The sequence below is a fragment of the Rosa chinensis genome, chromosome 7, assembly GCF_002994745.2.
Source record: "Rosa chinensis cultivar Old Blush chromosome 7, RchiOBHm-V2, whole genome shotgun sequence".
Classification (NCBI taxonomy): domain Eukaryota; kingdom Viridiplantae; phylum Streptophyta; class Magnoliopsida; order Rosales; family Rosaceae; genus Rosa; species Rosa chinensis.
Genome location: NC_037094.1, coordinates 60,889,492 through 60,906,850, shown reverse-complemented (window position 1 = coordinate 60,906,850; position 17,359 = coordinate 60,889,492). Strand labels below are relative to the sequence as shown.

The following is a 17,359-nucleotide window of genomic DNA, read 5'->3' as shown; positions in this document are numbered from 1 at the left end:
CTTGTTTCAAAGCAGCAACAAAGTGATAGTGCTTGTAATTTGGTATACAAAAATTGCTAGTGGTATCGAAGAAAGTAGCACCAAATGATATTGATAACTGATAAGAGTAAGAAGTAGCACAAGTCTTGTCCCCAGTTCACATTTCATGTCCTAAACCAAATGTTAAAACTACCAGAGAATTACTGAAAATTGAAAAGAAAACAGCTCTGTTTTATGAATCGGAAACTGTAGCTTTTCTGGATACTAGATGCTTGTGAAAAGCCAGAGGAAATCTTACAATGGTCTGCATAAAATGGTAATGTCGACATAAGATCCAATCTTGGTCCTAAGTTTTCAGTGAAGATTCATATATTTACAAGATTATCTTTATCACTATTGCACATGCAGATTTGGTTCGAAGTACAAACTAAATGCAGATTTGACTATAGAGCAAACCCAGGACTAGAGAACAATAAAGCTGCTATAACCTGATACAGGCTCACAAACGTCTTGGGGTGAAATCTGCAGAAGTTAAATTAAAATTTTTGTAGAACAACAAAGCAACACCATTATCAACATGAAAAATTCATGGATGTAAAAAATCTAGCTGAAAATGAAATGACCATTTACATCTCTGTAGCATGTGGAATTGCAGCTTCTTTGAAGGAAAAAAAAATTTCATGTTTACTGCCAGTCTGCCACAGATTTCTAATGATTGAGGAGAAATCACAAGTGACTTGTCAAAATAAAGTTTATGATGTACAAAAGACTTGAGCACCAGCAATAGGAGAAACTTTTAATGTTGTGCAAATTAAAGAAGATGCTGCCTTATATATATATTCGTAGTCATCCTTGGAGTATATAAGGGAGAGGAAAACCTAAAACATAGAGATATTATTCCTTTGGCCGCAGGTTTTTAGCTTCTGAAATACACTAGGACTCATGACAAAACATCTTTTAGATGTTCAAAGATTGATAGCTGCTCAGGTTTATTCGGACAAAAGGAGACTTGTAAAATTTCTAATGTCTACTGAAAGCCTTGGACTACATATAACTCCCATAACTATGTTAGGTGTGCCAATGCTTCAGTCCATCTATAGTGATTCTGTGCCTCTGTGCTATTAAGACGTGCAGTGTGCCAACAACATCTCTGGCACACTAACTATCAAAATGCAATACTTTTATTTTTCAAAAGTTCCCAAGTGCAAGGATACTCCCAGTTTCAACTTCATTTGTTCTAATTTCTCAATACACTATCTACATGCATGACAAATTAAAGGAATGAAAAACAACTGTTGTAAAAGACTAAAAATCAATGAATAAAACATTAAAATTAACAGCAAGTGTGCACTGAATCAAGAACGCCTACTGCACAGTTAATAATGTAGCATTAAATTCATATTAGCACCAGAATACTTGAATGTCAACATTCACAACAATAGAGGACAGCACAAAATTTATTCCGAAATCCACTTCTCTACTCTCACTAGTTCCTCCATATCTGAAGCCTCCTAATCCTAAAGCTTGCTGGTATAACATCCATGAACCAGAGCATCACTGCTTCAAGGTGGAAAGAACAATACTCATGGCACTTCTAATTACCGATGTTGGTCTAAACTTTAAAACGTCCATCATAGCCTTCGCATTAGGAACAAACCCCTTATCTATCATTACCTGCACAAACCCTTTTCCCTCCTCCTCAGCTGCCTTGTCCTCCTGCTTTGCAAAGCCCTCTATCACCGCAGTGAAGGTAGCAGCATTGGGCCGCTTCCCCTTATCCATCATCTCGAGCAAATACTTCTTGGCATCTCCAAAGAAGTTGGGGTCAGCACTGAGTCCCTTGATTAAAACGGTGTAAGTGTAGGAGTTGGGGGCAACCCCAGCAGCTAACATGGCCAGGTATGCCTCCAGAGCACCCTTGGCCTTGCCAAACGAGAGATAGGCTTCAATAACAGCGGTGTGGATTAGGACCATGGGCTCTATACCCGTCTCCTCAACTTCGTTAAAGAACTCTGTGGCCTCGTCTACATTTCCATCATCTATCAAAGCACTGTACATTATGCTCCCCAGTTTTTCAGCGTGGCCAGGGCAGGCGCGCAACACGTAGAAGTACTTTCTAACATCCTTGTCAATGGTCTCATTGTGGACAAGATCAGCATACATCTTCAGTGTTTGCATTCCTTCGGCGAGGTAGGCTTCTTTGTAGTGAAAACCACTGTCGGAAGGCATGAACCCCTTGGCTTTTATCTGCTCAAGGAACTCCTTGGCCTTCTCCACTGGCTCTCGGTAGGCAATGGCCTCCATAATCTTCCAGAAGGGAGTAGGACTGGGCTTCATCCCCTTATCCAACATTTCAAGAAAATACTTCTTGGCATACCTAAGGAACTTTACATTGGAAAAGTCTGTTGCAAGTACAGTGATGAGTTGAACATAAGTGTAGCAGGCGGGGTTGACACCAGTGGCTATCATGTGCTGGAAAACCTTGAGAGCACTCTTGGCCTTGCGCTCACCAGCGTAGAGCATAATCACAAAGGTGAAGACAGCCACTGGAGACAGAATGCCCAAGTCAGAGACAGGCTTAAACATCTCTCTAGCTCTGTCAATGATGCCGGTATCTGCCATAGTATTGAACAACATAATCGAATAATCGTTAAGGGAATCGTAGCTCCTCCCAATGGTGCCAAATACACTTTTCAAGCATTCGTCCTCACAGTCTTTGGTGGCTTCCTCGAAAATCTTCATTACATGGTTCTTGAGGTCATCAGCAGAAGAATTGGGGGAACTAGTCTCCGCCATTGATCCTATTGTTCTCAGTGGTTTATTTGCCGCAGAAATCAAAGTTTAAAACCACAAAGATCAGAACTTGACTGAGCTTCTAGTGTAAAAGAGAAAAGGCAAAGAGACCCAAATAACTAAAGTTAGGGTTTTCTACCTCAAAACAAACAGTATAATATCACCGGAATGTAAATATTCAAACTTGAATTAAGCCCCAGAGCGTAAAAGAAACGAAAAATTCAGAAGAAATATGAAGGTAGCTAGGTTTTCAACTAGAAACAAATTAAATTAAGCAGTAGCTACTGTGTGAGAATTTAAATCGATAACTAGTGTTAGGGTTCCAAAATAACTGATGAAGAAGAAGAAGAAGAAGAAGAGAAGAGCACTCACCTTCCCCCGATGATTCTCCGGCGGTAGCTCCGGAAGCAGAGAACAGTACCAAGGAAGAGAAATGGTTTCTATTTTCTTTTTGCTTAAATTTTAAATATGTGAAAAATAAACGAACCGCGCCCGTCTTTTATAGGTTCCCTTTATTTTTAGGCCACCTTTTTTTTAGTTATTTGTAATTTTGTTATTTCTATTTTGTTCAAATTGTCTAGTGTTCGCTTTCTAATTTTGCATTTTTTTATCCCTCTTTTTTTTTTTTCAATGTTTTATAATTCTGGTCATTCTCTAGAAATTGAGATTAAATAACTAACTCGAATAAATGGTCAATTTGTGGTGTCTTTTTACTTCCAAATCTAATTGACTTTCAAAATGAAAATAATCTAACGACAACGTGAGAAACAAGTTACTAATTTCGAAAACACTTGGAATCCCAAAATATTATATCAAATATCAATGTCTACAGTACATAAGTACTAAAATTGCCTCAAATCAATAAATCAATACTGCAAAGTTGCAAACAAGCATAATTGTCTTTTTATAAAAATAAAACATTGAACTAACAACTACTTAACTTCTTCAAGAATGAGGACTTTTGCTATGGTTTAGCTTGGACACCAAACTGTCTGAGTTTTGTTTGCGGATCGTAGGCCTTTGGGGTCGCCAGTTCAGGCATCATCCCCATCTAGGGTCTTGCGTTGGCCTCAGCTTTCTCCTTCTTTCCTTTCTCTTTGTGGCGAAGCGGTTGCTAGCTAATACATCGATGGCTAGCCAGGATCGGCGAATTGGTGTGGTCTTGAAGGTGTTTTTTTGGGCGGGTTGTGTGTTAGACTTGTGCGCGTGTTTAAGCTTAGCGTCGTGGGGACGATGGCCTTGGACAAGACCACTGGCGGTCGATGGCTTTCAGGTGGCTTTTAAACGCCGCACTTGTAACCCGCGCCTTCGCGGAGCGGATTGGATGGAATAAGAGGTAGGCGTGACCGATCCACCATGCAAGAGACACCATGGACAATGCCAGAGCGAATCTCCATCTAGATGATGGAGGAAGGTGCAGAGGTAGTTGGCAGAGGTTACACTCCATTTAGGTTGGCTAGGCCTACTACGCAATGAGATGCCGTTCTGGACATGGCTGACTAAGGACGTCGGAGTTGTTTATCGACAGATGCAGCAGTGGGGACAGAAGCTGTCAACCCTAGAGCCTTGATTACTTAGGCCTCTTGTACTTGGGTTTCTTGGGAATCAATAAGGACTTGGCGTACTTGGACCTGTCTGCTTTCTTGGGATAGGTCTAACAAGTGCTCTGGGGACACCCCCTTTGTGTAGGAAGGTCTAAGGGCTTTATGAATAAATTAGGGTTAGTTCTTAAACTGTTTCGGAACTCTCCCTAGTAGTGTCAAGTTACTGGTTACTTTGGTCTTAATTCTTTAGGATAATATTGCATATTAGGTTGCCTTGGTTATTTTGTTTCATTTTGGTTTTAGCTATAGGGCTCCCTAGGATATCTCAATCTTGCCGCAGCCCAAGTTTTGGATGACCTATTTCTTTATAGGGAAAATTTCACAAACAGTACACCAAGTAAAGACCACTAATAAAACTTATAAATAATTTTCCAAACCAATCATTTTGGTACACGAAATCTGAATCTCAACCCACTATCCATACATGACATTAATGACGCCATTAACTTTATTCCATTTTTCATTTGTCAAGGGGTAGTTTAGTACTCTCTCACTCTGACTCTTCTTTTTGGTCAGGAAAAAAAAAAAGGTTCTTCTTTCTCTGACTTTCTCGCTCTCTCTCTCTTTCCACACACCGAAACCCAGAAAACTCTATGACTCCAGCGACCACTGCATCTCCTCCACCTTCCAAATCCACACCCATCAAACTTAATTCCACTTCTAATTCCACCACAACCCTAATTCTAATTCTAATCCCAGCCCCATCCTCACCTCCGATCACTACCACAACCCTTGGGCCCATTTTCCTCGGAGACGATGTAGCACTCGAACAGGTCACCTAGAGTTATAAGAACCCAAAGTAATAAGAAGTTGAGATTGGTTCCGATGAAAGTGAGATTAGTGCCCTGCCGCAAGTAATAATTAAGAACCCAAAGCATCGCAACTTTGGCTACTAATGCACTAGGACTTTGCTCCAGAACAAAGGCACAACACAACAAACAGCATTGACCCGACTTGGAACTTCATCTGGGTCGATCCAAAACTCGAAACCATGAACAAACTGTCTTCACCAAATTCACAGCCTCCTTGTCCTTAGTTTCATGGAAATGAAAGCAATGGTCCTTCCCTTTATTCTTCATCTCCACACTCCTTTCCACCCACTCTTCTTCAGCTCCTCCACATAGCTCCTCCCCACTCCATTCAAATGGTCTTTCTCTGCCACAAACACCAACACCTTCTTACACCTTACCAGGCCCAGATCCTCCGCGGCCGGCTTTAACCTCCTATCCTGCACCCCTTCATTATCCTTGTTTATGTAAAGCCACATCTCATCATCGGTCTCTTCCATGCTGTCGCCGCCGACGACGAAGATACAGTTCAAGTCAGCGTACTCGTTTAGCCATTGATCCGGCCTGGTTCCTTTGGCGTGGGTGGCGACCCATTGGAGAGAGGCCCTAGAGTCCTCATAGAAAGCCGGTATGGGCCGGTTCGAGAAGAGGTCGTACTCGACGGAGACCGCGATGACGCCGGCGGTAGAGCAGATGGTGGAGACGTAGTCATGGTAGGTGGAGGAGAAGGAGGACACGGTAAGATATAGGTGAGAGAGAGAGAGAGAGGTGGCTAGAGTAAGAGAGAAATAGATGGGTGGCCAGAGCAAGAGAGAGCAAGAGATAGAGAGAGACCAATTTACCCCTTAAATTATGCCAGGTGGCAGAGGTCTTCACAACGTTAGTGACGGTGTGTCTACAAAGTGGGTCAGGCTTAGGAGTCCGTGTACCAAAATGATTGGTTTGGAAAATTATGTATAAGTTTTATTAGTAGCCTTTACTTGGTGTACAGTTTGTGAAATTTTCCATTCTTTATAATATTACGTTCATTTTCACCTGTTTGCACCTATTTTTTGCACGTCGACCTACTAAGCTCTAGCTGTTGGATGAGAGAGAGTTTTGGCTAAGATTAAGTAAAGGCCAAGAATGAAGTTGTCACGCCCCGGACCCAGGCTATTTTTTAATATTTTCCCGAAATCCAAGGTGTGAGTAAAAATAAATTAATAGAAAATAAAATCGACACTTTGTTAATGGAATTGACTTCTCATTTTGATATAAGGATAAATCCAACTCAAGATCACTAAGAGTACTCACTTCCGGAATAATGATCTTTACATATTCAAAACTCCAACTAACTCTAATTGCTTTCAATCACTAATCTTCATAGTTCTTGTGTTTATTAACCTGCAAGACTGTTAAGGGGTGAGCTCAATTTGCGGCTCAGTAGGGACCTATTCCTCTTCATACAAATGATGACCACATAATCATCATATGGTGTGCATGTTCTATTCCCGATAATTCACACAACAGAATAAACTGAGCCTACATATCGCATACCATGTATTTTACCACAAAGGTGACTTAGAGTACTCAACTATATGAACTAACCCCCACCAAAAATCAATCCCCCTTGCCCTCTTTTGCTAGTCATCTTGTCCATGCCCCTTTCGCCAGTCCCGAATTACCCTTTCAATCCTATACTAATTGCACATCAACAATGGGTATACCTGGGATCTAGTACCTGCTGAGGTTATGGACTCAACTATGCAAAAGATAAATTTCAAACTTTCTTATATCGATAGCATTACACATATCACCATCGCCACCCTTATACTTCATTTGTACTCACTGGATGATGCATCAAATATTCATTCATTCCAAAACAAACATGTCAAGCAACATATATGCATAAAATTCGGTTGAGTAGAGGTTCCCCAGATCCCCCTACCTGGATTCCAAGCTATTGTATAGACACATGTTCCTACATAAAAAGTAAATATCCAAGTACAATTCACATTTCCTATGCATAAGCATATAATTTATTTTAAACACAAAGCTATGATTCTGCCATAAGAACATACTTCAATACCGAGCTTCTTGTTGAAATTGATTTTCCTTGATCTGTATGTCTACAATTGTACAATTATATAGCTAAGATCTGCTCTACTGTTACCAACAGAATTCAATGCTATAAATACAAATATTCAAAACTAATCTACAGTTACACAATCAGTTTTGATTGTGGAGAGGTTACACAATCAGTTTTGATTGTGGAGAGGGAGGAAATCAATGTAGGAGAGTGATTTGCTCTAACACCCCCCTTCAAACTGAGCGGCTCAGGACGCACATGTTTGGTACACAAGAGATTATGCCGCTGCTTGTGAAGTGGTTTAGTAAGAAGATCAGTTGGTTGATCGATGGAAGGGACAAAATGAACCTGATGACTCCCAAGTGCTACCTTTTCACGAACAAATGACAATCTAACTCGATGTGCTTGGTGCGAGCGTGAAAGACCGGATTAGAAGCCATGTATGTGGCACTTAGGTTATCACAGTAAAGCCGAATGGGGTACTGAATATGGACACCAAGTTCATATAGTAAGAAGCCTAACCAAGTTGTCTCGGCACTGGAATGAGCAAGGGATCGATATTCAGATTCGGCACTGGAGCGAGTAATGGTAGGTTGCTTTTTGGAACACCAAGAGACAAGGGTATTGCCAAGGTAAATGAGATAGCCGGAAGTGGAACGGCGAGATTCTGGGCAGCCGGCCCAATCGGCATCAGAGTAAGCAGAAAGGTGGGCAAGTTCGCGTTAAGGACTAAAATGGAGACCATGGCCTAGTGTGCCTTTGACATAGCGGAGAATACGTTTGGCTGCAATGAGATGTGGAGCACGAGGTTGACTTATGAATTGTGACACAGAATTGACCACAAAGGCTATGTCAGGGCGTGTAATGGTTAGGTACTGCAAGGAGCCAACCATCTCACGAAAGGCAGTTGGATTTTCAAGATCACCATCATGTGTGGTGAGGACAGGCTTTGCCGACATTGGGGTGCTCACTGGTTGACTGAGTAATAGATCATGCTTCTTTAAAATATCATGAGCATACTTGAGTTGATTGATGTGAAGGCCGTTGGAATGAGGCTTGACCTGTAAACCAAGGAAATAGTGAAGGGGACCAAGATCCTTAATGTCAAATCCACGGCCCAAGGCATCAATAAAACTTTGAAGAAGCTGATCACTACTGCCCGTAATGACAATGTCATCAACATAGAGTAAAAAGAAAATTGTATGCAGTCCATGTTGATAGATGAATAAAGATGAGTCAGCTTTACTATGTCGAAAGCCAACAGAAAGCAGAAAAGAGCTCATGCGTTGAAACCAAGCATGGGGTGCTTGTTTGAGGCCATAAAGTACCTTGTGAAGCTTACAGACATAGGAGGGCCCAGAGGAATCGACGAAGCCAGGAGGCTGAGTCATGTAAACGTCTTCCTGAAGATAGCCATGGAGGAATGCATTTTTGACATCCAGCTGATGGAGAGGCCGACCCATAGACACAGCAACACAGAGAACGGTTCGAATGGTAGCGGGCTTGATAATAGGACTATAGGTTTCACCATAGTCGATCCCGTGCTGTTGATGGAATCCTTTGGCAACAAGGCGGGCCTTGTAACACTCAAGTGAGCCATCCGGGTTCCGCTTAATGCGGAACACCCATTTGCAACCCACAATATGCTGAGATGGAGAGGGAGGAACAAGGGACCAAGTATGGTTTTTCAACAAAGCATTAATCTCCTCGGTCATGGCAGCTCTCCAATTCACATCTTTGGAAGCCTGAGTATAACAAGTGGGTTCCATGGAATTAATAACAGATAAAAGAGTTTTTGGAATGGGATACTTTACAATGCCATCCGTGCAAATTCTGGGCTGGATGATTCCATCTCGGAGCCGAGTCCGCATGGGGTGTGTTGGGGGTGGCGCCTCATCCGCCGGGATTGGTGGAGGAGCTGGTGCCGGAATTGGTAGAGGAGGGGGAGGTACAATGACCGGCGATGGAGGGTCAGAGGCGATCGGAGGTTCTGCAACGATAGGAGAATCGGTGATGACCAGAGGAGCGTCATCGTTCGGTTGCTGATCGAGGGTGGACTGAGCAGGCGGCTCGGGTGCAGCCACCGGTCGGTGATGGCGGCGGTAAGTCAAGACTGGAGGAGCACGACCAGTGGGCGGCGATGAGGGCAGCTGGGCTGGCGATGAAGAAAGCGGAAGCACGAGATTGATGGAGTGCCTGTCTGATTCGAGAAACGCCAAGGGTGGATTTTCACCAGAGTGTGAACTTGGGTCATTGTGCTGCAGACTTGACTTACCGAGGTCATTGGGTTGGTCTGCGCGAAAAGGAAGGGCAGATTGCTCAATTTGGTGATCAGGTGGGCTTGGGCAGGATGGCCTGCGGAGGTGCAATGTTAACTCGATTGGAGAGACGAGTGAACTCGAAGTGATCTGAAGCTGAATTAGTGTGTACCTGCAAATTTTTGTAGGGAAAATTGGTTTCGTTAAATAAAACATAACGCGAGATATAGACACGACCGGTGTTTGGATCGAGACAACGATAACCTTTGTGTTGGGGACTATAACCAAGGAAGACACACTCGACACTACGACTAGACAATTTGTTGGGAACATTTGTACCTAGGTAAGGAAAACATGAGCAACCAAAAACACGAAAGGATGAATAAGAAGGAGGATGACCATAGAGACGTGTGTGAGGAGTATCCCAATTGAGAGTAGAAGTGGGAAGAAGGTTAATGAGATATACAGAGGTGAGAACAGCCTCAGCCCAAAGAGTGTGAGGAGCACCCGAGGTGAGAAGTAGAGTGCGAGCCATAGTGGCAATATGTCTATGTTTTCTTTCAGCAAGCCCATTTTGTTGTGGAGTGTATGGACAAGAAAATCGTTGTTGGATGCCCAAAGAGTCACAAAACTGGGAGAAGGCATTGTTGACATATTCTGTACCATTATCACTTTGAAGGTATTGTACAGAACTGTGGAAAATATTGCGAATCATAGCAACCAATTTTTGAAAGTGAGTAAGGACCTCATTTTTCCGACGCATAGGATAAAGCCATATATAACGAGAGTATTCATCTGTGAAAAGAACATAATATTTGAAGCCAGTGACAGACAAGGTAGGAGACATCCATACATCACTATGAATGATAGAAAATAGAGAAGAGGCGGAAATATGGTTGGAAGGAAAAGGTAGTTGATGGGACTTGGTAAGTGCGCAATTATGACAAAAAGAATTAAAAGAAAGGGTGGAGCAGTACTTGGGCTGGAAAAACCTTGTGGGCATGGAGAAGAAGAGGAAGCCCAAGTAGGAGAAGGGAATAACCCAGGTAGGTTGTGGTGGTGCTGCATCACGTACAGAGGATTCCTGCCGCTGGAAAAGTATTGCTGCTGGAATATTACTGGATTATTGCTAAGAGAGAGAGGATGACAGTGAGAACAGACACAAGATAAAGGAGAGACGCAGGAGGACAAGATTAAAGAACACGATGTGAGAAGAAGATGAGACACAGGTAAGGATCCTAGACCTAGGATGATACCATGTTGAAATTGATTTTCCTTGATTTGTATGTCTACAATTGTACAATTATATAGCTAAGATCTGCTCTATTGTTACCAACAGAATTCAATGCTATAAATACAAATATTCAAAACTAATCTACAGTTACACAATCAGTTTTGATTGTGGAGAGGTTACACAATCAGTTTTGATTGTGGAGAGGGAGGAAATCAATGTAGGAGAGTGATTTGCTCTAACACTTCTGTCTTAAGAAAATGGTACCTACAATCTCAAGCCATTTAGATTTCATTTGAAGTGCAAACTAACCAACCAAAATGTCTTGCAGATTTGTTATGACGAAAAACAGATATGGCTAGCCAATTTCACAATGACATAACTATCCAAAATAAAGTCTGAAAGTGGTGTCATAAGTTTTGTTGGAAAGTTAAGAATGCCTATTTTCAGTTTGTGAACAAGTTTGAATAAAGGAAACTATTGAAATCAAATGAAACAAACAGAAACATAGTGACAATTGAAAGAATTTCCTGATGCAGACCCTCAACTTCGAAAAATCATAAGTTACTCTAGAAAACTCCTCTTCATGATATTTCAATTCTGAAATGATCTTTAAGATATCTACTGAAACTTTCATGACGACAGAAACTTCAAATACCCAACCAAAAACTACATAATGCAGACCTCTATTTTTAGCCTCAAACTTAACCAATGAATCGTTAATGAAATTGTACGAAACTATATAGATATCAAGCTTACATTATAAGCTTTCAACACATGCAAATGGTTTCTAAAATGAAGGTGTAGATCAAAGGATATGGTTGCTCAAAGTTAACTAAATGATTATCAAAAACTTGTTCTAGCTTTCTCCAATGCCTACAAACTAATGGTTGAGGTTACTGCTCAGCCTAAGGTTGTTAAGCTGATGAATATAGGTTCTTTGATCACTCTAATCTCTTGTTGTTAAGTCAAAATAAGAATTCTAACTCAAACAACAACCTAAGAATTACTCAGGACACCCATTCTTATGAAACCAATTCTCTAATCATCTTGATTTGTTTCTATGCTTGCATTCTGTTTAAAAATCATTTACATTATTAACTGTGGAAAATATTAAGCCAACTTAGACTAGAACTGAGCAAAAACACATGAACAAAGTTCCATAGAAATAGAAATAGATTTTAGGATCGAAACAGACCTTTGAATCCCAAATCTACTAATCTTCGTAATCATGCCTTCCCTTCCCTTTCTTCTACCTCTTTCCTTTCCTCTCTATTTTCATTCTCACATATCCTTTTCTTTCTCCCAGTATCTCTTTTCTTTTGTTTCCTTTCCTTTCTTTTCTGTTTATTTCTTTCTTTCTATTCTACTCCTTTCTCTCTATCTCCCTCGCTCAAGTTCTGTTGTTCTATTGCTCTCATAGTAGTGTGGATATGAATCAAGTAGATAGCTATTATTTATAGTAGTCAGGTTCTTGGCCATCAAGCAAAACAATTATAATAATAAAATCTGCATATAGATGCGTGCATGTTAGTCCATACCTATCACTTAATGACTTAATCACCGAGCACTATGAAGTGATTGACATGAATGATCTTATCTAGATATAACTTGATCATCAAGATTACATATTTACAATATACTAACATATAATAAAGATATATATTCCATGAGTAGGAGGTGTCAAAAGACTAATCACAGTCTAAGACCTTGAGCTTTTACTTTCACCACCTCATGCTATAAGGAAACCTTCTCGCTGAACAAGAGCCAATGTGATTCTAAGGATAGGCTTGTATAACCTTCTCAGTTCAAACCTTAGTTAAAAATTTTGATAGTAGGAGCTATTAAGGCATCGTCCTTTAATATTGCCACCTTAAGCTAAATATGCTTGATTAGAAAAGCTACTCCATCTTGTTTATATATATTGGATTTGATTCAGCTAAACTTATCTCTAACAAGAAATGTCTGCATACTTGAGCAAAATGATACATGAGCTTATTGACCAGGGCAAATAAATATCAATTTGCAGCTGCTACATAGAACTGATGACACTGTACGTCGAAGATGTCTCATTTCCACTGCATACTAAAATATGATAACTTACATCTTGATTAACGAATCTATTTTAGCTTATGAATCCTATGATTCACTAAAACATAAGAAAGAGATTCATTGATTGGGTTTATAAGGTCTCATTCAAAAATTCTAAAACTCATTAAGTAAAACTAGTTTCCTACAAGTCTATATGTAATAGGTGATAGACTGCTTGAATATACACACACTCACACACACGCATAAGCTTGTAAAGGAAATATTATCACTTAAATATGTACTTAAAATTCCAGGTTGTTACAGAAGTCACACCATCATTCGGCCGAGAATGAAATTCATTGGTCATTCAGCTGAGATGAGGAAATTAGCCAAATAAGTATTGGGTCGACCGAGAATATAGAGTTTAGGTCGTACGACCGAAATAAAGGTGTTGACCGAAATCAGAGTTTCTCGGTCACTCGACCGAGATTAAAGTTTTGAGTTGTCCGACTGGGCGTTGTTCGGTCACTCGACCGAGATTAGAATTTTGAGTTGTACGACTGAGATAAAGGCATCCTTCAATCACTAGACCGAGGTTTGAGATTTTGGGCCGAACAACCCAAAAGATGATAAAGTGGATCACACGGTTACATGGTTGGGAAATCCGAGTTCAAATGAGTGACTACACAGACAGGCTAAGAAGGAGTTTAAATGTGCTCGACCAAGGCCAACTGGCAAACATCGGTTCAAAGAAGGAATCCTTACAAGGAAAGAGTTCGAGTCAATTAAGGATTTCAATTGTGAAGATTCCGGATATCAGCCAAATCATAACATTTATGAATGAATTAATCTAGAAAAGGGAGATGAATCCTACTTGAATTTCCACGTCTTGGAGGACAAGTTAGCTAGGGTTTTTGATCTGTATATATAGTGCCTTGTAACTCATTGTAAAAAGTCCTGTACCACACAAACAAATCAATATACAACTTTTACTCAAACTTTTCTCTTGCTATATATCTTTCATAGGTACTTTGCCTTGCGATTCAACTCTCATAACTTGTTTTCATTTCTAGTTTCTTACTTTCATTTCAGTACTTTACATTCAAGCTCTTTACTTCCTTGTTCTTTATTTTATATGCACTTTACTTTTCGCACTTAGGAGTAGTTCGTAACATATAATTCTCGTCCGTCGATCTCTTTTGCCTAGTTCGGATTGGATCGATGCGTTTCGCTGTTCACACACACATCACCTCACAACGCTTTGATAACCGAGTCTACTTCACCTTCGTCTTCACCGTGATTTGCGAGTACCTTCACCCAATAGATTGTTAATGAATCTAGCAGCATTTTGTTGAAATGACCTGTAATAAATGAACCACAGTTAAGACATTATTGCGGGGCCATAATCTGTCTATTGCCTCCCAATAGACCACCCCAAAAATCACCAGTTTCTATCATTGACAGATTATTGTACTTTAATAAACTCAAAACAACATAAGATTTATCAAAACTCTAATTTTAGTGATTAATTAACCACAGTTAAGAAATTATTGAGGGGCAATAATCTGTCTATTGCCCCCCAATAGACCACAGTTTTGGCGTCTTCCGAGACCTGCAAGCGAAGCCCAGACTCGATTCCGGCTTGGAGCTTCGGAGCTTTAGAGCTTCCCAGACATCTGACAAACAAAACTGGCGAAGCCCAGACCCGATTCCGACGTGAAGAGTTTCTCGGACATCTGACGAACAAAACCGGCGAAGCCCAGAGGGGCTCGCTTGTCACCCGAACCTTTGAATTCACTCAAGAAGTAAACGTAATCGAAGATCCTGGTCAGGGTTGACGCCTAACCGAAGTCCTTGCAACAGAGTTATAAGAACCTAACGGCCGAGAAGGTTCCTTCCTCGGCCTACAATCATTTGTTAAGAAGTCAAATACAAGCGCAAATCAGATTAGAACCTTGCTCAACCATTCGGCCGCGAGTTGGCACACCCGCGTATCAAGAATGACGATTCAACCACAAGTCCCTCAACCCCCAATACGGCCGAGACGATTTTGAGGCAAACACACCCACATTCTCTAAAAAAAAAGGAGAAATAAATAAAATAAAAAAACCGCTACTCAACTATCCTAAAGGGACTAAGGGAGAAGCCCATTTTACGACCAAAGCCAAGTAAATCAATATTGAGAGAGAGCCTAGTCTAATAATTTATGGAGTCGATGAGAAATGTCTCAGATTAATAAGAACAGTGAATTTCGCTTCACATACAACATTTTTGAGGGAACCTTAATTGAATTTTATTTGCTAACAACTTATCTATTGATTCAAGAGAGATATCAAAATAGCTTGTCAAAATAAAGGGTTTCGATGTACAAAGAATTTGGGTACCATTAACGTTGCCCTCAACAATACGATGCATTAACTACTCGCAGTGACACATCAGGGAGGAAACTTTGAAATGTGTGGATATCATACCAATAGCCATACGGTTTTTGTATAGATATAGGGTCTTAGTTATGGATTTCTTTCTTAGCAATTTTAGGGGATCGCTCGTGAAATCCTCCCACTTTTTGATCTCTTGATCATTCAGTTTTTAAGCTACTATGAAAATATTACTATTACAAACTTTCAGTCAAATTGGACAAAGTCACAAAAAAATAATAATAATAATAATAATAATCGTTAAGAAATTTTGAACTAGAAGAACTATAAAGTAATGTTATTATCGAGGTGAGATAGACATAAAAAATCTGGCTGAAAATTAAATGATCATTTACATCTCCGTAGCATGTAAAACTGCAACTTTCTATGAAGGGCAAATGAATTTATGTTTACTTGCCAGTCTGCCACCAGATATCTAATGATGTTGGAGAAATCTCAACTAAACTTGTCAAAATAAAGTTTTTGATGTACAAAGAATTTGAGCACCAGCAATGGAGAAAATTTTTGCACAACAAGATGCTGCATCATTATCTATTTACTCACAGTCATCCTTGGAGGACATGAGGGAGAGAAAAACTTGAAATGTAGGAGATATCATTCCTTTAGCCGCTGCTTCTCAGCTTCTGGATTAGACTAGTATTCATGTCAAAAACATCTTTTGAAAGTTCAAAGATCGTTAGCAGCTCAGGTTTACTCGAACAAAAGGAGAATTTCACAGAAAGCCTTGTACTACCACAGCTGTGCTGCCTGTGTGGCTGTGCCAATGCTTCAGTCCACTTATCATGATTTTGTGCATTCAGTGTGGCATTGACATTTCTCACAAACCCTAACTATCAAGTACAATACTTTTGTTTCTCACAATTTCTCAAGTGCAAGAATACTCTCAGAACTTCATGTGCTCTGATTTCTCAATACACAGCTATATGTACCATGCCTAATATACATGCATGATAAATTCAAGGAATGAAAAACAACTGTTGTCAAAACCAGTCAACTCTAACTCTGTAAGCAATATAAATATTAATAACTAGTGTTCTGTGAAGCTACCCTACAGTAAAAAAAACTAGGATCAAAAAATTACATCAAAGACAAATCTTCTTGCAAGATATTGAACACTTGCACATTTGACAAACAGAATATTCATACTTTGAATTCAACTACAAAAGTGTTGATAAACTTCTCTTTATTAGGGCTATTACGACTCTGTTAGGCATCAAAATTCTAGAAACTAACTAGTGCTTCAAGTGAGCGTTTGAGGGTTCAAGCAGAGGTAAATTCCAGGCAAACTTATGTTAAATTCAAAACCATAATGGATGAAGAAACTTTTTTGTGCCTGAAGTCTAATTTGATGCAAGTAACTTGAAACTATTAAGAAAAAGCAGCATTTATTATTGACTTGATAACCAAATAATAAGGGACTACTATATCATGAAACTGAAATGTGCAAAACTTTCCTAAATTCCTAAAGGTCAAATAAGATCAAAAGAAAATGAATGAATGTTACCTCATAAGCAAATGCAGTGCACCTTTCTTTCTGATTTGGAAGGAAGTAAAAATACGACTAGTATCAAATGGAGACGACAACAACCCTATCAGACTTAAATAAACATCTTTACTTCGGATTGCTACTCCTTTCTACTCAAAAGGAAATGGCAGTGATTAAATGAAGTCATTTAACCCTTAATAACTGCACAAGTGGGATATGAAATCGTTAAGTTTCAAGCGAACACAACAGTGCACTGAGAATTATAGAAACTGCACGGAATTCATAATCACAGGAGGTCCTGTAGTGAATTTGAAGCTTCAAGTTATTTTGGTTCCCAGTCTAACTATTTTTTTTGTTTTAATCTCAGAACTGTGAGTCTAGCATAACTAAAATATCAAACTGTTTCTCATTTTGGATATACCAAAGAAGAAGCATTTTTTCATGCCCATCTTATCAAAAGCAGATAATACCATCTGAGCAAGAAGAAAATAAAATAACATGCAGACAACCAGAATAAAAGAAACAGAAACTACAAATATTTCAATATCATAGAAAACAGCCAAAAAATCCCATATTGTAACCCAATCCCACAAAATATATACTGATTTCTCAATCCACTATCTACATGCATGCATGACAAATTAAAGGAATGAAAAACAACTGTTCTAAAAGACTAAAAATCA

General features: G+C 39.8%; 2 protein-coding genes across 2 annotated transcripts in view; both read right to left on the bottom strand.

The window, feature by feature from the left end:
- The window catches only part of LOC112178330 (pentatricopeptide repeat-containing protein At5g65560), a 74,025-nt gene that overhangs the window by 29,503 nt on the left and 27,163 nt on the right, over positions 1–17,359 (bottom strand). The window lies entirely within an intron of this gene.
- LOC112178327 (pentatricopeptide repeat-containing protein At5g16420, mitochondrial) lies at positions 1,376–3,218 on the bottom strand. The gene is made up of 2 exons (XM_024316485.2): positions 3,145–3,218; positions 1,376–2,780 (listed from the first exon to the last, which is right to left on the bottom strand). The coding sequence occupies exon 2, from the start codon at positions 2,773–2,775 to the stop codon at positions 1,534–1,536; it is 1,242 nt and encodes a 413-aa protein (XP_024172253.1). The 5' UTR covers positions 2,776–2,780; positions 3,145–3,218; the 3' UTR covers positions 1,376–1,533.